The sequence below is a fragment of the Heptranchias perlo genome, unplaced genomic scaffold, assembly GCF_035084215.1.
Source record: "Heptranchias perlo isolate sHepPer1 unplaced genomic scaffold, sHepPer1.hap1 HAP1_SCAFFOLD_59, whole genome shotgun sequence".
NCBI lineage: Eukaryota > Metazoa > Chordata > Chondrichthyes > Hexanchiformes > Hexanchidae > Heptranchias > Heptranchias perlo.
This window is the reverse complement of record NW_027139612.1, coordinates 56-27276: the sequence shown is the minus strand read 5'-3', so window position 1 is coordinate 27276 and position 27221 is coordinate 56. Positions and strand designations below refer to the sequence as shown.

The window sequence follows — 27221 nt, the reverse complement described above, 5'->3', positions numbered from 1 at the left end:
TATATATATACAATAAATACAAGTTGTTGTAGTAGTAGTGGTTGTGGTGTTAGTCAAAATATAAAGACTGCCAAACTGGGATCAATCTGGGGTGACTGGCTGCACTCAGGAATCCCTGGCTGCACTCTGGGATCACTCGGGGTGCAATCTGGGATCCCTGGATATACTCTGCGATCAGTCTCGGGTGACTGGTTGCACTCTGGGATCACTCGGTGCACTCTGAATTCACTCTGGTGTCACTGGGACCACTGTGATATCACTGGGGACAATCTGCGCGGTACTTGCTGCCATTTCGAACAAGATGACTGCCGTACTCGCCGCTGATTTGTCCAAGATGGCTTCGGTACTTTGGGGCAATTTTGACCAAGGTAACCACCATAACCAATACAACTTGTTGTTGTTGTATTTGCAGTTGTTGCGGTGCTCGAAATATAAAGACGACAACTCTGGGATCACTCAGGGGTGACCGATGCCACCCCCAGAGGGGTCCAACCAAGGCCTTCTTCTCTGGAGGGGACTGACGGAGGCCAACGTCAGAGCGGCTGACTGACACCTCCCCCAGAGGGGACCGACCAAGCCCTCCCGCAAAGGGGACTAACCGAAGCCTCCTCTCCAGAGTGGACTCGAGTCCGCCCCCAGAGGGGACTGACTGAGGCCTCCTGCAGAGGGGACCGACCAAAGACTTCTCCAGGGGTGACGAAATGAGGCCTCCTGCCAGACCTCCTCCACAAGTTGCACCCAAACAGGGCCCACGTGAGTTCGTTCTGTTTATTGCCCTGGGGTTAAATTTCCTCTCTGGGCCCTGGTTTTGGGGCCTCGGTTTAACATGTTCCTGTTTGATTGTGACCGTTGTGATTTAATCAGGTTAAAGACTGGGGTTAAAGTAGCCCGGCCTGCAATGTTATACAAACACGTTAACCCAGTGTGAGACAAATAGGGGCTGAGAGGAGATTAACGTCTGAAACATGAACCCCTGTACGGGCTTCGAGGGTTTGTTATAATTTCAAAATGATGCTTGTGTTTCAGGGAGATGCGATAACTTTGAGGGGACAGAGCGGTCATTTGAGGGGTTTTGATGGAGTAAATAAGGAGAAACTGTTTCCAGTGGCAGGGGGTCGGTAACCAGAGGACAGAGATTCAAAATAATTGTCAAAAGAGCCAGAGGTGACATGAGGAAGGATTTTTTTATTATGCAGCGAGTTGTAATGATCTGCAATTCACTGCCTGAAAGGGAGGTGGAAGCAGATTCAATGGTAACTTTCAAAAGGGAATTAGATAATTCCTGGAAAAGGAAAACTGGGTTGGCCACGGGGAAAGATCAGCGTAATGGGACTATCTGGTTAGCTTTTAAAAAGTGCCGACACCGGAAAGATGGGCCGAATGTCTTCCTTTTGTGATGTTTCATTCTGTGATTTTGCGGCAGGCTCACGTTGATCATTTTGGGGCAGTTGCATGGCGGCCATTTTAAGTTGCATGTCGCGAGGCCATTTTGTGGGGTCCCAGCTGAGCTCATTTGCTCACAGTCCGTCTCATCATTTTGTGTGAACTGCATATCCAGCCTCCCGAGTAAGACCCCCCCCCCCCCCCCCACAACACACACACACAGAGTTCACTGGACCAAACAGTCACATCTGCAATGCCGCTTGGAGGAGGAGGGATGTAATTTCAATGATCTTTTATTCAATGATTTACGACACTAACACCATTTTTAAAAAAAATAACAAGACCAGGCCTGAGCTGAACGAAGCGGTGGAGTTTTATGAACACAGCACACAGACAACAACTTACATTTATATTGCACCTTTATGGGAGTAAAACATCTGAGGGCGCTTCACAGGAGCGAATCCTATTACACCGAGCAACCCAAGGAGGTCATGGACAAGTGTGAAAAACCTTGGTGAAAGAGGTAGGTTTTAAGGTGCGTCTCAAAGGAAGAGAGGGACATGGAGAGGTTTAGGGAGGGTATTCCAGAGCTGAGGGCCCAGGCAGCTGAAGGCACGGCCATCAATGGTGGAGCAATGGCAGTGGGAGATGTGCCAGAGGCCAGAATTGGAGGAAAGGGGAGGATTTGTCGGGACACTTGTTGCAGAGTCCGAATCCTCACTGGAAGAGACACACATTGTGCATTAGGAAACAAGTTACCTTGGCCCCTCCTGTCTGTACATTGAACAAATGTCCCACTGCAGCGCACACTGAGCCCCACCCTGGGCCCTTCCTGGCTGTTCATTCACCCAGTTTCCCACTGCAGCCGAGACTGAGCCTCAACCTGGACCCTTCCTGTCTGTACATTGAACAGTGTCCCACTGCAGCCCAGACTGAGACCCACCCTGGGCGTATCCTGTCTGTGCATTGACTCAGTGTCCCACTGCAGCCCAGACTGAGCCCCACACTGGGCCCTTCCAGTCTGTGCACTGACCCAGTGTCCCACTGCAGCCCAGACGAAGCCCACCCTGGGCCCTTCCTGTCTGTACATTGACCCAGTGTCCCACTGCAGCCCAGACTGAGCCCCACCCTGGGCCCTTCCTGTCTGTGCACTGACCCAGTGTCCCACTGCAGCCCAGACTAAGCCCACCCTGGGCCCTTCCTGTCTGTACATTGACCCAGTGTCCCACTGCAGCCCAGACTGAGCCCCACCCTGGGACGTTCCTGTCTGTATTTGACCCAGTGTCCCACTGCAGCCCAGACTGAGCCCCACCCTGGTCCCTTCCTGTCTGTACATTGACCCAGTGTCCCACTGCAGCCCAGACTGAGCCCCACCCTGGTCCCTTCCTGTCTGTACATTGACCCAGTGTCCCACTGCAGCCCAGACTGAGCCCCACCCTTGGCCCTTCCTGTCTGTACATTGACCCAGTGTCCCACTGCAGCCCAGACTGAGCTCCACCCTGGGACCTTCCTGTCTGTTCATTCACCCAGTTTCCCACTGCAGCCCAGACTGAGCCTCACCCTGGACACTTCCTGTCTGGACATTGAACAGTGTACCACTGCAGCCCAGACTGAGCCCCACCCTGGGCGTATCCTGTCTGTACATTGACTCAGTGTCCCACTGCAGCCCAGACTGAGCCCCACCCTGGGCGTATCCTGTCTGTGCATTGACTCAGTGTCCCACTGCAGCCCAGACTGAGCCCCACACTGGGCCCTTCCTGTCTGTACTTAGACCCAGTGTCCCACTGCAGCCCAGACTGAGCCCAACCCAGGGAACTTCCTGTCTGTTCATTTACGCAGTGTCGCACTGTAGCCCAGAGAACGCCACACCCTGGGGCCTTCCTGCCTGCACATTGACCCAATGTCCCACTGCAGCACAGACTGAGCCCCACCCTGGGTCATTCCTGTCTGTACACTAACCCAGTGTCCCACTGCAGCCCTGAGTGAGCCCGACCCTGGGCCCTTCCTGCCTGTACATTGACCGAGTGTCCCACTGCAGCCGAGACCAAGCCCCACCCTGGGACCTTCCTGTCTGTTCATTCACCCAGTTTTCCACTGCAGCCCAGACTGAGCCTCACACTGGACACTTCCTGTCCGTACATTGAACAGTGTCCCACTGCAGCCCAGACTGAGCCCCACACTGAGCCCTTCCTGTCTGTACTTTGAAAGAGTGTCCTACAGCAGCCCAGACTGAGCCCCACCCTGGACCATTCCAGTCTGTACATTGACCCAATGTCCCACTGCAGCCCAGAATGAGCCCCACCCTGGTCCCTTTCAGTCTGTACATTGACCCAGTGTCCCACTGCAGCCCAGACTGAGCCCCACCCTGGGCGTCTCCTGTCTGTGCATTGACCCAGTGTCCCACTGCAGCCCAGACTGAGCCCCACCCTGGGTCCTTCCTGTCTGTTCATTCATCCTGTGTCCCACTGCAGCCCAGACTGAGCCCCACCCTGGGCCCTTTCTGTCTGTACATTGACCCAGTGTCTCACTGCAGCCCACACTGAGCCCCACCCTGTGTCCTTCCTGTCTGTTCATTCACCTTGTGTCCCACTGCAGCCCCGTCCGTGCCCCACACTGAGCCCTTCATGTCTGCACATTGACCCAGTGACCCACTGCAGCCCAGACTGAGCACCACCCTGGGCCCTTCCTCTCTGTACATTGACTCAGTGTCCCACTGCAGCCCAGGCTGAGCCCCACCCTGGGCCCTTCCTGTCTGTACATTGACCCAGTGCCCCACTGCAGCCCAGACTGAGCCCCACCCTGGGCGCTTCCTGTCTCCACATTGACCCAGTTTCAGACTGCAGCCCAGACTGAGCCCCACCTTGGGCCCTTCCTGTCTTTCATTGACCCAGTGTCCCACTACAGCCCAGACCGAGCCCCACCCTGGTCGTCTCCTGTCTGTGCATTGACCCAGTGTCCCACTGCAGCCCAGACTGAGCCCCATCCTGGGTCCTTCCTGTCTGTTCATTCATCCTGTGTCCCACTGCAGCCCAGACTGAGCCCCATCCTGGGCCCTTTCTGTCTGTACATTGACCCAGTGTCCCACTGCAGCCCAGACTGAGCCCCACCCTGTGTCCTTCCTGTCTGTTCATTCACCCTGTGTCCCACTGCAGCCCCGTCCGTGCCCCACACTGAGCCCTTCATGTCTGCACATTGACCCAGTGTCCCACTGCAGCCCAGACTGAGCACCACCCTGGGCCCTTCCTGTCTGTACATTGACCCAGTGTCCCACTGCAGCCCAGACTGAGCCCCACCCTGGGCCCTTCCTGTCTGTACATTGATCCAGTGCCCCACTGCAGCCCAGACTGAGCCCCACCCTGGGCGCTTCCTGTCTCCACATTGACCCAGTTTCCGACTGCAGCCCAGACTGAGACCCACCTTGGGCTCTTCCTGTCTTTCATTGACCAGTGTCCCAATGCAGCCCAGACTGAGCCCCACCCTGGGCCCTTCCTGTCTGTACATTGACCCAGTGTCCCACTGCAGCTCAGACTGAGCCCCATCCTGGGCCCTTCCTGTCTGTACATTGACCCAGTGTCCCACTGCAGCCCAGACTGAGCCCCACCCTGGCCCCTTCCTGTCTGCACATTGACCCAGTGTCCCACTGCAGCCCAGACCCAGCCCCACCCTGGGCCCTTTCTGTCCGTACATTGACCCAGTGTCCCACAGCAGCCCAGACTGAGCACCACCCTGGGCCCTTCCTGTCTGTACATTGACCCAGTGTCCCACTGCAGGCCAGACTGATCTCCACGTTGGGCCCTTCCTGTCTGTACATTGACCCCGTGCCCCACTGCAGCCCAGACTGAGCCCCACCCTGGGGCCTTTCTGTCTGTACATTGACCCAGTGTCACACTGCAGCCCAGACTGAGCCCCACCCTGTGTCCTTCCTGTCTGTTCATTCATCCTGTGTCCCACTGCAGCCCCGACCGTGCCCCACACTGAGCCCTTCCTGTCTGCACATTGACCCAGTGTCCCACTGCAGCCCAGACTGAGCCCCACCCTGGGCACTTCCTGTCTGTGCACTGACCCAGTGTCCCACTGCAGCCCAGACTAAGCCCACCCTGGGCCCTTCCTGTCTGTACATTGACCCAGTGTCCCACTGCAGCCCAGACTGAGCCCCACCCTGGGACGTTCCTGTCTGTATTTGACCCAGTGTCCCACTGCAGCCCAGACTGAGCCCCACCCTGGTCCCTTCCTGTCTGTACATTGACCCAGTGTCCCACTGCAGCCCAGACTGAGCCCCACCCTGGTCCCTTCCTGTCTGTACATTGACCCAGTGTCCCACTGCAGCCCAGACTGAGCCCCACCCTTGGCCCTTCCTGTCTGTACATTGACCCAGTGTCCCACTGCAGCCCAGACTGAGCTCCACCCTGGGACCTTCCTGTCTGTTCATTCACCCAGTTTCCCACTGCAGCCCAGACTGAGCCTCACCCTGGACACTTCCTGTCTGGACATTGAACAGTGTACCACTGCAGCCCAGACTGAGCCCCACCCTGGGCGTATCCTGTCTGTACATTGACTCAGTGTCCCACTGCAGCCCAGACTGAGCCCCACCCTGGGCGTATCCTGTCTGTGCATTGACTCAGTGTCCCACTGCAGCCCAGACTGAGCCCCACACTGGGCCCTTCCTGTCTGTACTTAGACCCAGTGTCCCACTGCAGCCCAGACTGAGCCCAACCCAGGGAACTTCCTGTCTGTTCATTTACGCAGTGTCGCACTGTAGCCCAGAGAACGCCACACCCTGGGGCCTTCCTGCCTGCACATTGACCCAATGTCCCACTGCAGCACAGACTGAGCCCCACCCTGGGTCATTCCTGTCTGTACACTAACCCAGTGTCCCACTGCAGCCCTGAGTGAGCCCGACCCTGGGCCCTTCCTGCCTGTACATTGACCGAGTGTCCCACTGCAGCCGAGACCAAGCCCCACCCTGGGACCTTCCTGTCTGTTCATTCACCCAGTTTTCCACTGCAGCCCAGACTGAGCCTCACACTGGACACTTCCTGTCCGTACATTGAACAGTGTCCCACTGCAGCCCAGACTGAGCCCCACACTGAGCCCTTCCTGTCTGTACTTTGAAACAGTGTCCTACAGCAGCCCAGACTGAGCCCCACCCTGGACCATTCCAGTCTGTACATTGACCCAATGTCCCACTGCAGCCCAGAATGAGCCCCACCCTGGTCCCTTTCAGTCTGTACATTGACCCAGTGTCCCACTGCAGCCCAGACTGAGCCCCACCCTGGGCGTCTCCTGTCTGTGCATTGACCCAGTGTCCCACTGCAGCCCAGACTGAGCCCCACCCTGGGTCCTTCCTGTCTGTTCATTCATCCTGTGTCCCACTGCAGCCCAGACTGAGCCCCACCCTGGGCCCTTTCTGTCTGTACATTGACCCAGTGTCTCACTGCAGCCCACACTGAGCCCCACCCTGTGTCCTTCCTGTCTGTTCATTCACCTTGTGTCCCACTGCAGCCCCGTCCGTGCCCCACACTGAGCCCTTCATGTCTGCACATTGACCCAGTGACCCACTGCAGCCCAGACTGAGCACCACCCTGGGCCCTTCCTCTCTGTACATTGACTCAGTGTCCCACTGCAGCCCAGGCTGAGCCCCACCCTGGGCCCTTCCTGTCTGTACATTGACCCAGTGCCCCACTGCAGCCCAGACTGAGCCCCACCCTGGGCGCTTCCTGTCTCCACATTGACCCAGTTTCAGACTGCAGCCCAGACTGAGCCCCACCTTGGGCCCTTCCTGTCTTTCATTGACCCAGTGTCCCACTACAGCCCAGACCGAGCCCCACCCTGGTCGTCTCCTGTCTGTGCATTGACCCAGTGTCCCACTGCAGCCCAGACTGAGCCCCATCCTGGGTCCTTCCTGTCTGTTCATTCATCCTGTGTCCCACTGCAGCCCAGACTGAGCCCCATCCTGGGCCCTTTCTGTCTGTACATTGACCCAGTGTCCCACTGCAGCCCAGACTGAGCCCCACCCTGTGTCCTTCCTGTCTGTTCATTCACCCTGTGTCCCACTGCAGCCCCGTCCGTGCCCCACACTGAGCCCTTCATGTCTGCACATTGACCCAGTGTCCCACTGCAGCCCAGACTGAGCACCACCCTGGGCCCTTCCTGTCTGTACATTGACCCAGTGTCCCACTGCAGCCCAGACTGAGCCCCACCCTGGGCCCTTCCTGTCTGTACATTGATCCAGTGCCCCACTGCAGCCCAGACTGAGCCCCACCCTGGGCGCTTCCTGTCTCCACATTGACCCAGTTTCCGACTGCAGCCCAGACTGAGACCCACCTTGGGCTCTTCCTGTCTTTCATTGACCAGTGTCCCAATGCAGCCCAGACTGAGCCCCACCCTGGGCCCTTCCTGTCTGTACATTGACCCAGTGTCCCACTGCAGCTCAGACTGAGCCCCATCCTGGGCCCTTCCTGTCTGTACATTGACCCAGTGTCCCACTGCAGCCCAGACTGAGCCCCACCCTGGCCCCTTCCTGTCTGCACATTGACCCAGTGTCCCACTGCAGCCCAGACCCAGCCCCACCCTGGGCCCTTTCTGTCCGTACATTGACCCAGTGTCCCACAGCAGCCCAGACTGAGCACCACCCTGGGCCCTTCCTGTCTGTACATTGACCCAGTGTCCCACTGCAGGCCAGACTGATCTCCACCTTGGGCCCTTCCTGTCTGTACATTGACCCCGTGCCCCACTGCAGCCCAGACTGAGCCCCACCCTGGGGCCTTTCTGTCTGTACATTGACCCAGTGTCACACTGCAGCCCAGACTGAGCCCCACCCTGTGTCCTTCCTGTCTGTTCATTCATCCTGTGTCCCACTGCAGCCCCGACCGTGCCCCACACTGAGCCCTTCCTGTCTGCACATTGACTCAGTGTCCCACTGCAGCCCAGACCCAGCCCCACCCTGGGCCCTTTCTGTCTGTACATTGACCCAGTGTCCCACTGCAGCCCAGACTGAGCACCACCCTGGGCCCTTCCTGACTGTACATTGACCCAGTGTCTCACTGCAGCCCAGACTGAGCCCCACCCTGGGCCCTTCCTGTCTGTACATTGACCCAGTGTCCCACTGCAGCCCAGAATGAGCCCCACCCTGGGCCCTTGCTGTCTGTACATTGACCCAGTGTCTCACTGCAGCCTGGAATGAGCCCCAACCTGGGCCCTTCCTGTCTGTACATTGACCCAGTGTCCCACTGCAGCCCAGATTGAGCCCCACCCTGGGCCCTTCCTGTCTGGACATTGACCCCGTGTCCCACTGCAACCCAGACTGTGCCCCACCCTGGGCCCTTCCTGTCTGTACATTGACCCAGTGTCCCACTGCATCCCAGACTGAGACCCACCCTGGTCCCTTCCTGTCTGTACATTGACCCAGTGTCCCACTGCAGCCCAGACTGAGCCCCACACTGGGCCCTTCCTGTCTGTACATTGACCCAGTGCCCCATTGGGGACCATCCAGCCCCGGATATCCTGCAGAATCAGCGCTGTGGGACCGGGTGACTGAGTCTCGTGACCCTGTCGCTGGGCCTCTGACGTCACAATGGGAGACGACGCTCGCTCAGCTCGAGCTGGAAACCGTTAAAGGGCCGTTTGGATTTCAACCTGGAGCGCGGCCGGTTAAAGGGGAGGGACAGAGAATCGGCCAAAAATATTCATATAATGAGACCAGGAATGGCAATAAATTGAAATGTTCATATCATGAGACCAGTAATGGTAATAAATTGAAATGTTCATATAATGAGACCAGGAATGGTTATAAATTGAAATGTTCATATAATGAGACCAGGAATGGTTATAAATTGAAATATTCACACTTTCACACTCAGTCCGGGTCTGGATTCCCGCAGTGACTCCAGGTGTCTCTTTCCGTTTGGACTGAACTGATTCCCCCACAGCCTGAAATAGATTAAAGATTAAACAGGAAATAAACAGATTGAACAACAGTGTAAATAACAGGGAGACTGGGGTTAATATTTCAATAATAATTACAGACAAATATTACCCATAAAAGGCACTGAAACGCATTGATATTTTAATTATTATATTAAACATTAACACAAACACTCACCCGATCCACTCCAGACTCCTGCAGGTCAGTATGAGGGAGCGGAGAGTGGGGACAGATCGGTCTGTGAAGGAGTTTGATCCCAGGGACAGACCCGTCAGTGACCGGTTTGTACTGAGAGCGGAGACGAGATAATCGGTACAAGAATCTGTGAGACCGACATCATCCAGACTGGGGATCAGAGAGAGAGAAATGACAGGAATCATGGTAAATCCACAGTATTTATTTGTATTACTACTTGTACTGACATTACTGTACCGTGTTCGGCATCCAGTTATTATAAACACAATCTCACACAGTCTGATACTTACCCCAGTTCCTGTATTTTACAGTCTGGCTTCCTCAGAGCCGCAGACAGTAGTTTCACTCCTGAATCTCCTAGTTTATTATAACTCAGGTCCAGAACCGTCAATGACCGGTTTGTAGTGAGAGCGGATGCGAGATCCTTGGTACAATAAACTGTGAGATCGTTATCCCATAACCTGGAGAGAGAGAGAGAGAGAGAAATAGATTACAGCAATCAAAGAAAATTCCCAGTATTTATCTTTTTTTTTTATTCGTTCACGGGATGTGGGCGTCGCTGGCGAGGCCAGCATTTATTGCACATCCCGAATTGCCCCTTGAGAAGGTGGTGGTGAGACGCCTTCTTGAACCGCTGCAGTCCGTGTTGTGACGGTTCTCCCACAGTGCTGTTAGGAAGGGAGTTCCAGGATTTTGACCCAGTGATGATGAAGGAACGGCGATATATTTCCAAGTCGGGATGGTGTGTGACTTGGAGGGGAACGTGCCGGTGGTGTTGTTCCCATGTGCCTGCTGCTCTTGTCCTTCCAGGTGGTCGAGGTCGCGGGTTTGGGAGGTGCTGTCGAAGAAGCCTTGGCGAGTTGCTGCAGTGCATCCTGTGGATGGTACACACTGCAGCCACAGTGCGCCGGTGGTGAAGGGAGTGAATGTTTAGTGCGGTGGATGGGGTGCTGATCAAGCGGGCTGCTTTATCTTGGATGGTGTCGAGCTTCTTGAGTGTTGTTGGAGCTGCACTCATCCAAGCACTGCACTCATCTGTGGTATTATTACTTACTGCAGTTTCTGTAGTTTACAGTCCGGGTTCCTCACAGCCGCAGACAGTAGTTTTACTCCTGAATCTCCCAGTTTATTATTACCCAGGTTCAGAACCGTCAGTGACCGGTTTGGACTGAGAGCGGAGGAGAGATCATCGGTACAAGAACCAGTGAGACCGTTAGCCCATAACCTGGAGATCAGAAAGAGCAAGCCAGAGACAAGTCGAGATAACAGGATTCAGAGTAAATTCCCAGTATTTATTTAAATTATTATTACTATACTGACATTAATATACCGTGATCAGACATCCAGTTATTATAAACACAATCTCACACAGTCTGATACTTACTCCAGTTTCTGTATTTTACAGTCCGGGTTCCTCAGAGCCGCAGACAGTAGTTTCACTCCCGAATCTCCCAGTTCATTTCTCCCCAGACTAAACACAACCAGACAGAGAGTGAGAAACAAACTGAATCCAATCCCCGATCTGACACAATTTCTCTCTGATATTACAGGAAGCACTGAAAAACCTTCAGGAAATTATTAACCAGATTTCCCTGTCACTGACAATGAATCTCACTCTGTCCAACTCCCCATATATTCAGGGACTGTCAGTAAATGTATTTAATAAATAAAGTGCTGTCTGTGTGAAGCCTTCAAATGTCCCTCAGTCCGGTCTCATTCCCTGATGATCAAAATTACCCTCATGGAGGTCAGTGACTTGTCCCGTCATGTTTTGGGAAACTTGTCTCATTTCTGCTGCTTCTTAAATCCCAGATTTTATGTTAATGGGGTGATTTTCCCCAAATTAAATGATAAAGTGGTGATTACCTGTACTTTGTGCATTATTATATTTATCTGTATAATATCTCGGGGTGAGTTATATTGTGAATCGGTACTAACGGCTGCTGTAAAATCCATCCCCCAGGATTTTATGTGACAAGGAGAGTTTATTCTGTCCTTTTACATGTTTTAAATGTTTCTTTACTGCTCGTTTGTAGGGGAGGGGAGTCTCTCTCTTTATTCCCATTATACTCGCTCTACATTTATTTAAGGTGTTACGGGCCCGACAGTTACTGGGGAATTTTCTGAAGTTCCCTCCCCGAGCGGGACCTCACACACAGGGGGCAGATTATGGGAAATTCCCGGGTTCACTGCCTCTGGTTAACCCAGGAGCCTCCCGCTGTGTGTGAGGCCCCACCGCTGGCCGGTGTGTGTCTGTACTCCTGGGCTAATACCCCACAACCCGTTAGATTTCAACCTTTTTAACCGGCAGATTTTAGTTCCCAAATCCCACTGAAGTGTCGGCCTGGATTAGTGAGCGAGGGGCCTGAATCCACGACCTTCTGACTCAGAGGCATGAGTGCTGCCATCTGGGTGAAGAGATGGTGGATGTATTGGAGAGTGCAAAGGGCTGGGTCATTGATGAGTTATGATAACGGACCGACATCCTGTGGGGAAAGCTCAGCTCGCCCACTGGCGGTTGACTGCCCGAAAGCTGTGTTTTGCTCTTTGTTAATGAATGTTTGGTGTTTCTGCTTCCCTCTCCTAAACACGTTGACAGTCCGGTGACTGTCACTTGCCCCCACACCTCGGTAAGAGGGTGGGATACTCCGTCACACAGACTGCTGCAGTTAGTGTCGGTCTACGTGTAAGTCACAGTGAGAAGGAGCCTCTTCAATGGACGTATCTCAGGCAGTGAGAAAAACAGCAATAAATATCGTTTATTGCAATTAAATTATCAGACTCTTTCAGTGACCTGTATTTACTGATCCGATAAAGACTCAAAAATCCCTACTTGTTCACAAGATTCCATTTTAGATTCTCCAGTCCTTCGGGAATTATTAATCGATCATCTTATCATTTGTCATATTTGTGTTGAATCTGCTTCTCTCTGGTTTAACTGAACTGTTTGTTTCCCTTCATTACGGAGCAACAATACAATCCGTGACTGTTCCACAATTGGCCTAACAGTTAGAGACAAATAAATAGTTACCTCAACTCCCGGCATTTGTGCAGTGCGGGTCCCAGCCGCTGGAGTCCTTCACACCGAATCGAACCGTATTCTAGATTGAGGTGTTTTATTGTATCACAGAGTCCAATAACACGAGACAGCACCGCACAGTCAATCGGGGTCAGTCGTAATCCATTAAATCTGAGTGTTTCCACAGATCCCACTGTGACCCGAACCAGTGTTTGATTCTGAGACTCAAACAGGTAGTGGAATGTGTTCAGGAGGTCCCTTTGACCAGTTTCACTCTCTGTGTTTCCAATCTCTCCTTCAACCTTCTCCTTCACCCAGTCAATCACTCCGCAGATTGTTCGATGAAGAAATGGACCCAGAAACTCCTCCAGGGGCCGAGCTGACTGTGAGGAGGAGAGACCAACAACAAAACGGAGAAATATCTCAAATCTCCCATCTTCCTTGCTGTGGGCTTCACTGAGGAGTTTCCGGATGTCACCAGGATCTGGAGTCAGGAATTGTGCGAGTGCGGCTACAAACTCTTGGATGGTGAGGTGCGGGAATGTGTAAACCACACTCTGGGCAGAATCATCTCTCTCCAAAAGTTCCATCATGAACCCAGACAGGAACTGGGAAGGTTGCAGATTGTACTTGATCAAATCTCCATTTCTAAACACAATCTTCTTCTCGGAGACTCCAGTGAAGGCCATCTCACCGATCTTCAGTAACACATCACGGGGGGATTCAATCTCTCGGCCATGGTTTTTCAGAATGTTGTAAATATAGTAGGAATATAGTTGGGTGATGGTCCTGGGAACTCGCTGCTGTTTCCTGTCTCTTTGTGTGAAGAAGGGACCCAGTGACAGACCGAGGATCCAGCAGTAGGAAGGGTTGTAACACATGGTGTACAGGATCTCGTTCTCCTCCACATGTTTGAAAACAGCTGCTGCCACCGCCTGATCTTCAAAAAACTTGTTGAAATATTCCTTCCGTTCTTCACCAACAAATCCCAGGATTTCAGCCCAGACACTGATCTCAGCCTTTTCCAATAAATGTAATGCAGTGGGGCGGCTGGTCATCAGCACTGAACATCCTGGGAGCAGCTTGTGCTGTATTAAACTGTACACAATGTCAGACACTTCGCACCAGTCTTCAGGATCTGTGCAGATGTACTGAGGTTCTGTATTTCTCCGATTGTCAGCAAAATCGATACTGTCCTTGAATTCATCTAAACCATCGAATATAAACAGTAATCCCTCTGGGTTCTTCCAGAGCTCTCCCAGAATATTCCCAAAGTAAGGATACAGATCCAGTATCAGATTCCTCAGGTTTATTCTACAGCTAATAGAGTTCAAATCCCGGAATTTAAAACTGAAAACAAATTGAAAGTGTGGGTATATTTGCCCAGTGGCCCAGTCATAAACAATCTTTTGTACCATTGTTGTTTTTCCAATCCCCGCGACTCCGCTCACTGCTGCTGAACTCCCAGATTTGAATTTTCTCTTGGAAAAACTGCTCTGGAACAGTTGATCAGTTCGGATTTTTTCCAGTTCTCTCCGGAGATGTTTCTCTCTCCACTCTTCATGGTCTCGGCCTCTTGCCAGCAGTTCGTGTTCTACAAGTGTCCGATCTCGAACAGTAGAAATGACCGTTAGCTCAGTGTATCGAGTGACCAGCTGGAAAATCTTAACCTTCTCCTTTATTAGGATCGTGTTCACTCTCAGTGTTTCAGTTTGGACCCGGAGTGTTTCCTTGTGTTTCTGTTGAACATCTTCAATTCGAACAGACAGAAAGTGGTTCTCAATGTTAGTTCTATTAGCATAAAACCAAATTCTCAATATTACTTTACTCTTCAGTAAAATGTTGCGAGATTGAATTCACAGCTTCAATAGAGGTGCGAGCAGGAAATTAAACTCAGTTACTGAAAACCTCGCTTGAAAGTGAACAATGGCTGTGAAAAGTTTCAAATCCTCACTTGATTCTAATATTTACTGATCATGGAGATTTCTGTGAAAGTGATATTTTCCCTCTGATGGTTAATATTATCAGCCCTGGCCTGAACCATGTACATCTCATTAAAATCCAAATGTGATTCTGGTTATACGAAACTGGATTAACCTATAAAACCATCAGAGGTGCTAACCTTCTGCGGAAATGGGAAATATGTTATTGTGTGCATTGGGAGAGGGACATACTGTGAGTTGACAGAAGTCCCACTGTTATTGTATCAGATCTCGGGCAGGTTATCCGGGATATTGTGGGCACTGGGAGAAGGACAGACTGTGAATGGACAGAAGTTCCACTGTTATTGTATCAGATCTCGGGCAGGTTATCTGGGATATTGTGGGCACTGGGAGAGGGACAGACTGTGAATGGACCGAAGTTCCACTGTTATTGTATCAGACCTCGGGCAGGTTACCTTGGGTGTTGTGTGCACTGGGAGAGCGAAAGATTGAATAGACAGGAGTTAAGTTGCTTTTGTTTTCGGACTCGGTGGGGTTATCTGGGATATTACGTGCATTTCTATCGTCACCTGATCACAGGTAAAGTTTACTGCCATTCTGAAGTTACAGAGGGGAATCAGAAAGATGAATTAAGTTATTGGAGTTTGGGTTGTGGGAAGGCTGACGGGGTTTGATGTATTTTGTTTGGGCAAGAAACTTCGGAATTGAAATGTTTTAATGGAATTCCCAACATTAGTAAGGACATAAGAACATAAGAAATAGAAGGAGGAGTAGGCCATACGGTCCCTCGAGCCTGCTCCGCCAGTCAATCAGATCATGACTGATCTACCTCAAATCCACTTTCCCGCTCAATTCCCTTATCCACTGATTCCCTTAGTGTCTAAAAATCTATCGATCTCAGTCTTGAATACACTGAATGGAAACAGGAAACAGGCTCACAAACAACAAAATAATTAATAACGGAGAAGGGAAGTCAGGGTAATTTTCTCACACAAAGGGCCAGAGAAACTTGGGAAGGACACTAAAAGGGCAGTGTAAGTGGGGTCAAGACATAATTGAACGTGTTTCTGTGGATACACTGAGAGGAGGGGTAGTTGGTGTCATCTCTCTTAGGGACAGGCTTATTTGGGCCAAATGGCCTTTTCCTGTCTCTAATCATTCTCCTGTTACATTGTGTTTCAGAAATTGTCAACAATTTTTCAGCAGTTTTACAACTACATTGAATGTGTTTTTCGAACAGTCCTTTCATATCACCGATTAGAATTAGAATTACTGCCCACATCACTCAGTGTGATGGTGGAGCAGAAAACATTCACAGTTCATTTCAACTGTTCTCCAAATAATTATACTCCGTTATTTCATTTTGGTCTGAATTTCGTATAATGCAGGTTTGGGAAATTACAAATATGTTTCCATTAGTCATTCCATTGGGTCTAAAAAGACCCCTGAGTTAAAGGACCATTCTTTGAGCAGAAGAAGGTTCTCTCTTTCACTGCCATGAGGAAGTTAACCCATAACTTCCGAATTACCCTGATAATTGTCTTTCCCTCCACGGATTAATGATCCATTGTGTTAACATCTTCTGAGATGAGATCGAACAATTTGCTATCTCATTCTGTGCTGTGAAATGATAATATTTTAAAATTTCGCATTTCTCCACCTCTTTCCCTCTAGTTGATGCTGGGCAGATTTCTGCGGGGGGGGGGGGGAATGGGGCTGGCGCCTGCTAACCCTTAACATCTGGCTCAAGGCACTGCTCATTAAATTTGAGGCCAGAGCATCTGTGCGGTGCATAGGCGTAGTGTGTGGGATTCACAATGCAAAAGGTTCCTGCCAGGTAAGTATGGGGATTCGCAGTGTATCAGGATCCTTCCAGACGTGTATGGGGATTCACAGAGTATCCGGAACCTGTCAGGTGTGCATGGGGATTCACAGTGCATCAGGATCATACCAGGTGTGTATGAGGATTCACAGTGTATCAGGATCATACCTGGTGTGTATGGGGATTCACAGTGTATCAGGATCCTGCCAGGTGTGTATGGGGATTCACAGAGTATCCGGAACCTGTCAGGTGTGTATGGGGATTCACAGTGCATCAGGATCATACCAGGTGTGTATGAGGATTCACAGTCTATCAGGATCATACCTGGTGTGTATGGGGATTCACAGTGCATCAGGACCCTGTCAGGTGTGTATGGGGATTCACAGTGTATCAGGATCCTGCCAGTTGTGTGGGGGGCTTGACAGTGTATCAGGATCCTGCCAGGTGTGTATGGGGATTCACAGTGTATCAGGACCCTGTCAGGTGTGTGTGGGGATTCACAGTGTACCAGGATCCTGCCAGGTGTGTCTGGGGATTCACAGTGTATCAGGATCCTGCCAGGTGTGTATGGGGATTCACAGTGTATCAGGATCCTGCCAGGTGTGTATGGGGATTCACAGTGTATCAGGATTCTGCCAGTTGTGTATGGGGATTCACAGTGTATCAGGTTCCTGCCAGGTGTGTATGGGGATTCACAGTGTATCAGGATCCTGCCAGGTGTGTATGGGGATTCACAGTGCATCAGGATCCTGCCAGGTTTGTATGGGGATTCACAGTGTATCAGGATCCTGCCAGGTGTGTGGGGGGCTTGACAGTGTATCAGGATCCTGCCAGGTGTGTATGGGGATTCACAGTGTATCAGGACCCTGTCAGGTGTGTGTGGGGATTCACAGTGTACCAGGATCCTGTCAGCTGTGTATGGGGATTGACAGTGTATCCGGATCCTGTCAGGTGTGTATGGGGATTCACAGTGTATCAGGATCATACCTGGCGTGTATGGGGATTCACAGTGTATCAGGATCATACCTGGTGTGTATAGGGATTCACAGTGAATCATGATCCTGCCAGTTGTGTATGGGGATTCACAGTGTATCAGGACGCTGTCAGGTGTGTATGGGGATTCACAGTGTATCAGGACCCTGTCAGCTCTGTCTGGGGATTGACAGTGTATCCGCATCCTGCCAGGTATGTCTGGGGATTCAGAGTGTATCAGGACCCTATCAGGTGTGTATGGGGATTCACAGTGTATCAGGACCCTGTCAGCTCTGTCTGGGGATTGACAGTGTATCCGCATCCTGCCAGGTATGTCTGGGGATTCACAGTGTATCAGGATCCTGCCAGGTGTGTATGGGGATTCACAGTGTATCAGGATTCTGCCAGGTGTGTATGGGGATTCACAGTGTATCAGGTTCCTGCCAGGTGTGTATGGGGATTCACAGTGTATCAGGATCCTGCCAGGTGTGTCTGGGGATTCACAGTGTATCAGGATTCTGCCAGGTGTGTATGGGGATTCACAGTGTATCAGGATCCTGCCAGGTGTGTATGGGGATTGACAGTGTATCAGGATCCTGCCAGGTGTGTATGGGGATTCACAGTGTATCAGGATTCTGCCAGGTGTGTATGGGGATTCACAGTGTATCAGGATCCTGCCAGGTGTGTATGGGGATTCACAGTGTATCAGGATCCTGCCAGGTGTGTATGTGGATTCACAGTGTATCAGGATCCTGCCAGGTGTGCATGGGGATTCACAGTGTATCAGGATCCTGTCAGGTGTGTATGGGGATTCACAGTGTATCAGGATCCTGCCAGGTGTGTATGGGGATTCACAGTGTATCAGGATCCTGCCAGTTGTGTGTGGGGATTCACAGTGTATCAGGATCCTGCCAGGTGTGTATGGGGATTCACAGTGCATCAGGATCATACCAGGTGTGTATGAGGATTCACAGTCTATCAGGATCATACCTGGTGTGTATGGGGATTCACAGTGCATCAGGACCCTGTCAGGTGTGTATGGGGATTCACAGTGTATCAGGATCCTGCCAGGTGTGTGGGGGGCTTGACAGTGTATCAGGATCCTGCCAGGTGTGTATGGGGATTCACAGTGTATCAGGACCCTGTCAGGTGTGTGTGGGGATTCACAGTGTACCAGGATCCTGCCAGGTGTGTCTGGGGATTCACAGTGTATCAGGATCCTGCCAGGTGTGTATGGGGATTCACAGTGTATCAGGATCCTGCCAGGTGTGTATGGGGATTCACAGTGTATCAGGATTCTGCCAGTTGTGTATGGGGATTCACAGTGTATCAGGTTCCTGCCAGGTGTGTATGGGGATTCACAGTGTATCAGGATCCTGCCAGGTGTGTATGGGGATTCACAGTGCATCAGGATCCTGCCAGGTGTGTATGGGGATTCACAGTGTATCAGGATCCTGCCAGGTGTGTGGGGGGCTTGACAGTGTATCAGGATCCTGCCAGGTGTGTATGGGGATTCACAGTGTATCAGGACCCTGTCAGGTGTGTGTGGGGATTCACAGTGTACCAGGATCCTGTCAGCTGTGTATGGGGATTGACAGTGTATCCGGATCCTGTCAGGTGTGTATGGGGATTCACAGTGTATCAGGATCATACCTGGTGTGTATGGGGATTCACAGTGTATCAGGATCATACCTGGTGTGTATAGGGATTCACAGTGAATCATGATCCTGCCAGTTGTGTATGGGGATTCACAGTGTATCAGGACGCTGTCAGGTGTGTATGGGGATTCACAGTGTATCAGGACCCTGTCAGCTCTGTCTGGGGTTTGACAGTGTATCCGCATCCTGCCAGGTATGTCTGGGGATTCAGAGTGTATCAGGACCCTATCAGGTGTGTATGGGGATTCACAGTGTAACAGGACCCTGTCAGCTCTGTCTGGGGATTGACAGTGTATCCGCATCCTGCCAGGTATGTCTGGGGATTCACAGTGTATCAGGATCCTGCCAGGTGTGTATGGGGATTCACAGTGTATCAGGATTCTGCCAGGTGTGTATGGGGATTCACAGTGTATCAGGTTCCTGCCAGGTGTGTATGGGGATTCACAGTGTATCAGGATCCTGCCAGGTGTGTCTGGGGATTCACAGTGTATCAGGATTCTGCCAGGTGTGTATGGGGATTCACAGTGTATCAGGATCCTGCCAGGTGTGTATGGGGATTGACAGTGTATCAGGATCCTGCCAGGTGTGTATGGGGATTCACAGTGTATCAGGATCCTGCCAGGTGTGTATGGGGATTCAGAGTGTATCAGGATTCTGCCAGGTGTGTATGGGGATTCACAGTGTATCAGGATCCTGCCAGGTGTGTATGGGGATTCACAGTGTATCAGGATCCTGCCAGGTGTGTATGTGGATTCACAGTGTATCAGGATCCTGCCAGGTGTGCATGGGGATTCACAGTGTATCAGGATCCTGTCAGGTGTGTATGGGGATTCACAGTGTATCAGGATCCTGCCAGGTGTGCATGGGGAGTCACAGTGTACCAGGATCCTGCCAGGTGTGTATGGGGATTCACAGTGTATCAGGATCCTGCCATGTGTGTATGTGGATTCAAAGTATATCAGGATCCTGCCAGGTTTGTGTGGGGATTCACAGTGTACCAGGATCCTGCCAGGTGTGCATCGGGATTGACAGTGTATCAGGATCCTGCCAGGTGTGTATGGGGATTCACAGTGTATCAGGATCCTGCCAGTTGTGTGTGGGGATTCACAGTGTATCAGGATCCTGCCAGGTGTGTGTGGGGATTCACAGTGTATCAGGATCCTGCAAGGTGTGTCTGGGGATTCACAGTGTATCAGGATCCTGCCAGGTGTGTATGGGGATTCACAGTGTATCAAGATCCTGTCAGGTGTTTATGGGGATTCACAGTGTATCAGGATCCTGCCAGGTGTGTATGTGGATTCACAGTATATCAGGATCCTGCCAGGTGTGTGTGGGGATTCATAGTGTACCAGGATCATGCCAGGTGTGCATGGGGATTCACAGTGTATCAGGATCCTGCCAGGTGTGTATGGGGATTGACAGTGTATCAGGATCCTGCCAGGTGTGTATGGGGATCCACACTGTACCAGGATCCTGCCAGGTGTGCATGGGGATTCACAGTGTATCAGGATCCTGCCAGGTGTCTGGGGGGATTCACAGTGTACCAGGATCCTGCCAGGTCTGCAAGGGGATTCACAGTGTACCAGGAACCTGCCAGGTGTGTTTGGGGATTCACAGTGTATCAGGATCCTGCCAGGTGTGTACGGGGATTCACAGTGTATCTGGATCCTGCCAGATGTGTACGGGGATTCACAGTGTATCTGGATCCTGCCAGGTGTGTATGGGGATTCACAGTGTATCAGGAAACTGCCAGGTGTGTATGGGGATTCACAGTGTATCAGGATCATACCAGGTGTGTATGGGGATTCACAGTGCATCAGGACCCTGTCAGGTGTGTATGGGGATTCACAGTGTATCAGGATCCTGCCAGGTGTGTGTGGGGCTTGACAGTGTATCAGGATCCTGCCAGGTGTGTATGGGGATTCACAGTGTATCAGGACCCTGTCAGGTGTGTGTGGGGCTTCACAGTGTATCAGGATCCGGCCAGGTGTGTATGGGGATTCACAGTGTATCAGGAACCTGTCAGGTGTGTGTGGGGATTCACAGTGTACCAGGATCCTGTCAGCTGTGTATGGGGATTGACAGTGTATCTGGATCCTGTCAGGTGTGTATGGGCATTCACAGTGTATCAGGATCATACCTGGTGTGTATGGGGATTCACAGTGTATCAGGATCATACCTGATGTGTATGAGGATTCAGAGTGAATCATGATCCTGCCAGGTGTGCATGGGGATTGACAGTGTATCCGGATCCTGTCAGGTGTGTATGGGGATTCACAATGTATCAGGATCTTACCTGGTGTGTATGGGGATTCACAGTGAATCATGATCCTGCCAGGTGTGTATGGGGATTCACAGTGTATCTGGACCCTGTCAGGTGTGTATGGGGATTCACAGTGTATCAGGACCCTGCCAGGTCTGTCTCGGGATTCACAGTGTATCAGGATCCTGCCAGGTGCGTATGGGGATTGACAGTGTATCAGGATCCTGCCAGGTGTGTATGGGGATTCACAGTGTATCAGGATCCTGCCAGGTGTGTGTGGGGATTCACAGTGTATCAGGATCCTGCCAGGTGTGTATGGGGATTCACAGTCTATCAGGATCCTGCCAGGTGTGTATGGGGATTCACAGTGTATCAGGATCCTGCCAGGTGTGTATGGGGATTCACAGTGTATCAGGATCCTGCCAGGTGTGTCTGTGGATTCACAGTTTATCAGGATCCTGCCAGGTGTGTATGTGGATTCACAGTGTATCAGGATCCTGCCAGGTGTGCATGGGGATTCACAGTGTACCAGGTTCCTGCCAGGTGTGTATGGGGATTTCACAAGTGACAAAGATCAGCAGCTGAATTAAGTGAAATAATGCAACCTCCACATATTTATGGATAATTCAGAAATCTTATGATCTGTAATTTGAATCTACACAGAATAGTTGAGTATTGATGACAAATCTAAACGAGGTTAATTTCTGTTCCCCAGCCCTTGAAGTTCTGATTCCCAGATTGTGACAATCTCCAATAAATGACTGCAGTCAAACATTCTGATTCTCAGAAGTGAAATAAAGGGTTTGAAATCCCCATTTCATCACTTACCTTTCAGGTGACTGGGTATTTCAGATAAACCTCGTCCGATGTTCATAGAATCAAATGGATCAGGACCTGTTTAAATCAATGAGCTTTCATGAAATCAGATCTGTGTAATATTATAGTAAATTCTACAGTGTTTCAATCTGAAATTGAATTCAGTGTGTCATTTTACCGTACCAAGTTCCTGCATCTGTTTCAGTATTTTGTCCAACTTTGGTATCACAAGGTGCATTTTCACAAAGGATTCCCACATCACCCTTCGGGCCCGAGAGCCTTTCTCCATCACCAGATTTAGGAGAAGTTTGGAACTGTCCGCCCTGTTTCCCTTCTCCACGAGATCAACGACTTTCTGTCAAGAATAATAATGAATATATTGGTCTCTCCTTTTCCCAGTCCCACAAAAACTGTTTCCATTTTGTTTTTAGACAACACAAGAGTTATACCCGAACCGTTCCCCTGCCCTTTATACAGATACTGAACGATCCACTGGGGATTTTCACCTCTTCGTATCATTGTTTCAGATTCACTGTATTTTCAGTTTGATCCATTTCTTTCCTATTTGACTTGTTTCTATTCTGTCACATTCTATGATTCTCAGATCTGATATCCTGTTAGTTCTGTGATGTTTAAATAATCCAAACTCATTCTGTGTCCCTCCCACTTACCCGATGTTCCTGTCCACTGAAATGCCTCGCGTATGTTAACAACGAGCTGACTCCGTCCACCACTTCTTCAATAGCCTGTTCTAGTCTGTCCCGGTAGAATTTCGTCAACTGGAACAGCTGGTAATTGTCGCACTTTGTCAGGAACTCAGTGATTGGATCTGTGAACAAAAATGGACAAAACTAAACACATTATTGTCTTTCCATCCGGGCGGCTACATTTCCTCATATACCAAACGGATGAAGCCGCCTTGTGAGCCACATTATCAAACACCTTCTGAAAACCCATGTACATCGCCTGTGCTGCATCCCATCCATCTATATGGTCACCTCTCAACAAAGCTGTATTAAATTTGTCAAATACGGCTTGTCTGCAGCGAATCAGTTCCTGCCGCCCCCCCCACCCCTGATCTTCCCCTGTATCTCTAAATGTTCACTAATTTTACCTGGAATTACAGATTCGAGGAGTTTGCCCACTACTGACAGAGACTAATTGGTCTCCAGTTACCGTTGAGCCTCTCTCCTTATTTTACCAGACATATTACTTGGGCTCCTTCAGTCTACCTGGATATTTTTGATAACAATCGAGGATTGAGAAATTGTGGTCAGGGTCCCTCCTATCTCCTCTCTAACTTCCTTTAACAGCCTCTGGTGTGTTATCTCTGGGCCCAGTGATTTATCCACCTCAGCGAAGTTTCTCAGATCCAAATCCTTCTCTAATTATGGGCCCACATCCTCTTCTAGTGCACCAACACTTCCACTTCCACCATCATTTTTAGAAATTAAAGGAAATATTTTGTATCTCCCCAAACCTTCATCCACAACTAGTTTCCCCCAGTTCCCCTCTATCTCACCTCCACTGATTGCTGGCCTGCAAAACCCACCGAGAATTGTGCTATTTCCCTTCCTATTACTTAACTGTGTACATATGGATTCTATCTTAACACAGCTCCCTGGAACAGCCTTATGTTCTACACCTCTCCATCCCTCTGTCCTCCTTTAAGACTCTTCTTAAAACCTACCTCTTTGTCCAAGCTTTTTGTCTCCTGTCCTCATATCTCCTTATTAGATTCAGTGACAAATTGTGTTTGATAATCGCTCCCGTCACACACCCTGGGTCGTTTTACTACATTAAATTTGCAACATAAACACAATTTGTTATTGTTCCAGCTCTGTCATAGAACCTTTATTAATACTGAAGACCAGGGGTATTTTTCTCTCCCCTCAAAATGTTATAACCAGGAGCATTTCGCTCTGAGCCTTGTGTGAACTCTGGCCCTGTCTTACAGATACTAGATCACATCTGTCATGTTTCTGATTTTCCGAATGTGTTTGGAATTATTTGTTTATTCACAGACATAACACACAATCCTAACTCCGATTTTTTGTAATGTTGACCCATTTTCGTTTCTTGTTTTTTTTAATACCAAGTGACTTTCTCCCTCAATATTTCAAAACCACCTTCCTTTTTACCTGCTAATAACTTTTCACTGTTTCATAAATCTTCGTTCCTGCTCCAGGTTTCATTAATTCCACTCTCTTGTCTCAGATCCGGAGTTTCCCCATCCTCCAGTCATATCAGCTGAAACCCTCCCACTGCTCCATTCACCCAGTCTGTAAAACCATTGTTGGTCGGTTCAGACCGTGACCGTCCCTTCCCTTCCCTTCTCGCTGAACTCACGCCAGTCCCCAAGACCGTGAACCTTTCCCTCCTGCTCCATTCACCCAGTCTGTAAAACCATTGTTGGTCAGTTCAGACCGTGACCGTCCCTTCCCTTCTCCCTGAACTCGCTCCAGTCCCCAAGACCGTGAACCCTTCCCTCCTGCTCCATTCACCCAGTCTGTAAAACTATTGTTGGTCGGTTCAGACCGTGACTGTCCCTTCCCTTCTCCCTGAACTCACTCTTGTCCCGAAGACCGTGTACTCTTCCCTCCTGCTACAGCCCTGCAGCCACACATTTGCCTACCTCCTTAAGCAGCCCAGTGCAAACCAATTCGGAGATCACCAGCGAGAGGCCTTGTTTTTAGTTTAGACCCTGAGCCTTAATATTCCCACCATAAATGTATTTCTCTCCGTGTTATTGATTCCGAACATAACTATTCACTGCTCTCGTTTCCATCCCAGAGATGGTCCCACCTGTTCCAGGATGTTCTTCCCTCTGACACCAGGGAGGCAACTTACCATTCGGGACCTGCTCAGTGCTACAGAAGAGTCTGTGTATTCCCTGACTATGGAATATCCCACCACTATCATTCCACCATTCCTGTGACCCACCTGCCTCTCACCCCCTGCCCCACGCGGGGTGTCCCCCTGCTGCCCGATCTCACACTGTTACTCAGGAAGACCATCCTCTGAGTCACTGTCTCTAACCACCTTACAGTCCCCAACACCAGGTATCTATTGGACAGTTCCAATACTCAGGAGATCCCTCCACCTGTGACTGCACTGTCCCTCGAGATGGTAACTCACTTCCCCCTATCTTCACAGTATCTGCGCAGTTACCTCTTCCAGTGTGAGCTGCAGGTTCTTGCTCGTGATCTGGACCATTTGTCAGGACAGAAATTCAATTTTGAAGAATTTGCTGAACCTACCTGTGTCCATTCTCATTCTTGTTGAAGATGTTGGCTTTTCTCCCCTGTTTGAACCTTCAGCCATGGTGGTGACAAATTCCCAGATTCTGATGCTCTGTAATAAATATAATATTAATAGGAGAGTTAGACAGAAATATTAAAATGAGCAGGAGAGCGTTCCCTTGTTAAACATGTTACAAAGCCCCTCTTCCCCCATCAGTGCAACAGCTGTTATCTCTAATATCGAGCATTTCCTGAGTGTTATGATCAACACTCCACATCTGGTGTGACACAGACAGCTGCCCCGTGAAATCCAGTAAGTCCCGCTGATCTCCACAACCCAGTTACTGTCGGCCGAGACTCTGCACTGGGAGGGCCCATTTGTAAGCTTCACTCGCACATTGCAGATCAAAAACAGCTTTATTCCTCAGGTAGTTAATATTCTGGAAGGAAATATGGAGCAGGGTGATCATTGGTGAATTAAATGACCCTTCACTCGGTTTAACACAGTCTGGTGATATTGTATTATTTTATTCACATAAGTATTTGGTATTTTTGATTTGTTGAGTTTTGATTTTAAATCCTGTTACTTTATGAATATGATATCTATCCACATATACAATATATAGCAGAGTGTGATTCCTCTGGTCTGTATGGGCAGTGACAGTGTGCATGTGTTCATGGAGATGTGTCCTAGTTGGTGCTTCTGTTAGAAAATATTCATCACATTCCTCATGGTGTCAGCAGCTGATTAATGAGCACAGTAGGAGGTGAGAAGATTTACCACTGTTCTAATATTAACACTAGTGAGCACTGTCGGAGGTAAGATTTATCACTGTTCAATTATTAACTGTAATGAGCACTTTAGGAGGTAAGGAGATTTACCACTGTTCTAACATTAACAGTAATGAGCACTTTAGGAGGTGAGGAGATTTACCACTGTTCTAATATTAACACTAATGAGCACTGTAGGAGTTTAGGAGATTTACCACTGTTCTAATATTAACACTAATGAGCACTGTAGGAGGTGAGGAGATTTACCACTGTTCTAATATTAACACTAATGAGCACTGTAAGAGGTGAGGAGATTTACCACTGTTCTAATATTAATGTTATGAATTGTGTAACTTTAAACATTTCGGTGATGCACAGTCCTAATTTATGGAATGTCGCCAGGGTTCTTACAATCTCAATAAACACCATAAATCGTCAAGTGGCAGATTGTACTGTTTTTATACAATCACCTGTGTGTGTCTCGCTGTGTGCGTGTATCTCACGGACGTGCCGACCAATCAAACTATCAGTCAATGTCCTTTCCTTTCATCACTGTGGAAATGTAAAAGTGATTATGTCTCGGATCAGTAATTTCTCCAAACTATAGTTGAAGTTATTCACCGGCATTAATTTATAACCAAGTTTGGGATTTTGTAAAATTCAGTTGCTGCTGTTTCACTCACACTGACACTAGTATAAAAGCACACAACAGCAACAACTTGCATTGCCACAGAACCTTTAACCTCGAAAAAACATCCCAAGGTGCATCACAGAAGCCGAATCAGAATGAAAATGGCCATCATTTTGGTCGAAGAAATCGGTTTTAGGATGGTCTTTATTCTGACACAACCCACAAAATAATCAAATGGAAGAAATTTTACAAATCTTTATTAAAAATAAAATTTCCCCATCATTTTATCACCAATTTATATTGAAATGATAATAATTTAATTGAACTGCAAACGTGAAATCCAGAAATAGATTTACTGATAGGAAATAACATTGTGTAAAACTTCGCATCCAGTTCAGAATTGCAAGATGATTTATTTTGATAGCTGGATATGAAATATATTTCAATTCGGTAACGCTGTTTGGTACTACATTGATGTGGAGATGCCGGTGATGGACTGGGGTGTACAAATGTAACGAATCTTACAACACCAGGTTATAGTCCAACAGATTTATTTGAAAATCGCAAGCTTTCGGAGGCTTT

The 27221-nt window shown here is 49.6% G+C and overlaps 1 protein-coding gene across 2 annotated transcripts; it reads right to left on the bottom strand.

The window, feature by feature from the left end:
- Window positions 1-1660: 1660 nt before the first annotated feature.
- Window positions 1661-26840, bottom strand: LOC137316326 (NACHT, LRR and PYD domains-containing protein 3-like). Of its 2 annotated transcripts, none has more exons than XM_067980390.1 (11): window positions 26479-26840; window positions 25256-25349; window positions 22667-22824; window positions 22179-22350; window positions 22008-22073; window positions 12534-14271; window positions 10887-10973; window positions 10557-10727; window positions 9793-9963; window positions 9485-9652; window positions 1661-9312 (listed from the first exon to the last, which is right to left on the bottom strand). In XM_067980390.1, exons 2-11 carry the CDS (start codon window positions 25317-25319, stop codon window positions 9225-9227), a joined length of 2883 nt encoding a protein of 960 aa, XP_067836491.1. In that variant the 5' UTR covers window positions 25320-25349; window positions 26479-26840; the 3' UTR covers window positions 1661-9224. The 2 variants fall into 2 exon arrangements, with proteins under 2 accessions (XP_067836491.1, XP_067836492.1); XM_067980391.1 differs by lacking the exon at window positions 26479-26840 and adding an exon at window positions 23686-23789 and having other exon boundaries at window positions 25256-25298.
- Between the last annotated feature and the right edge of the window lie 381 nt (window positions 26841-27221).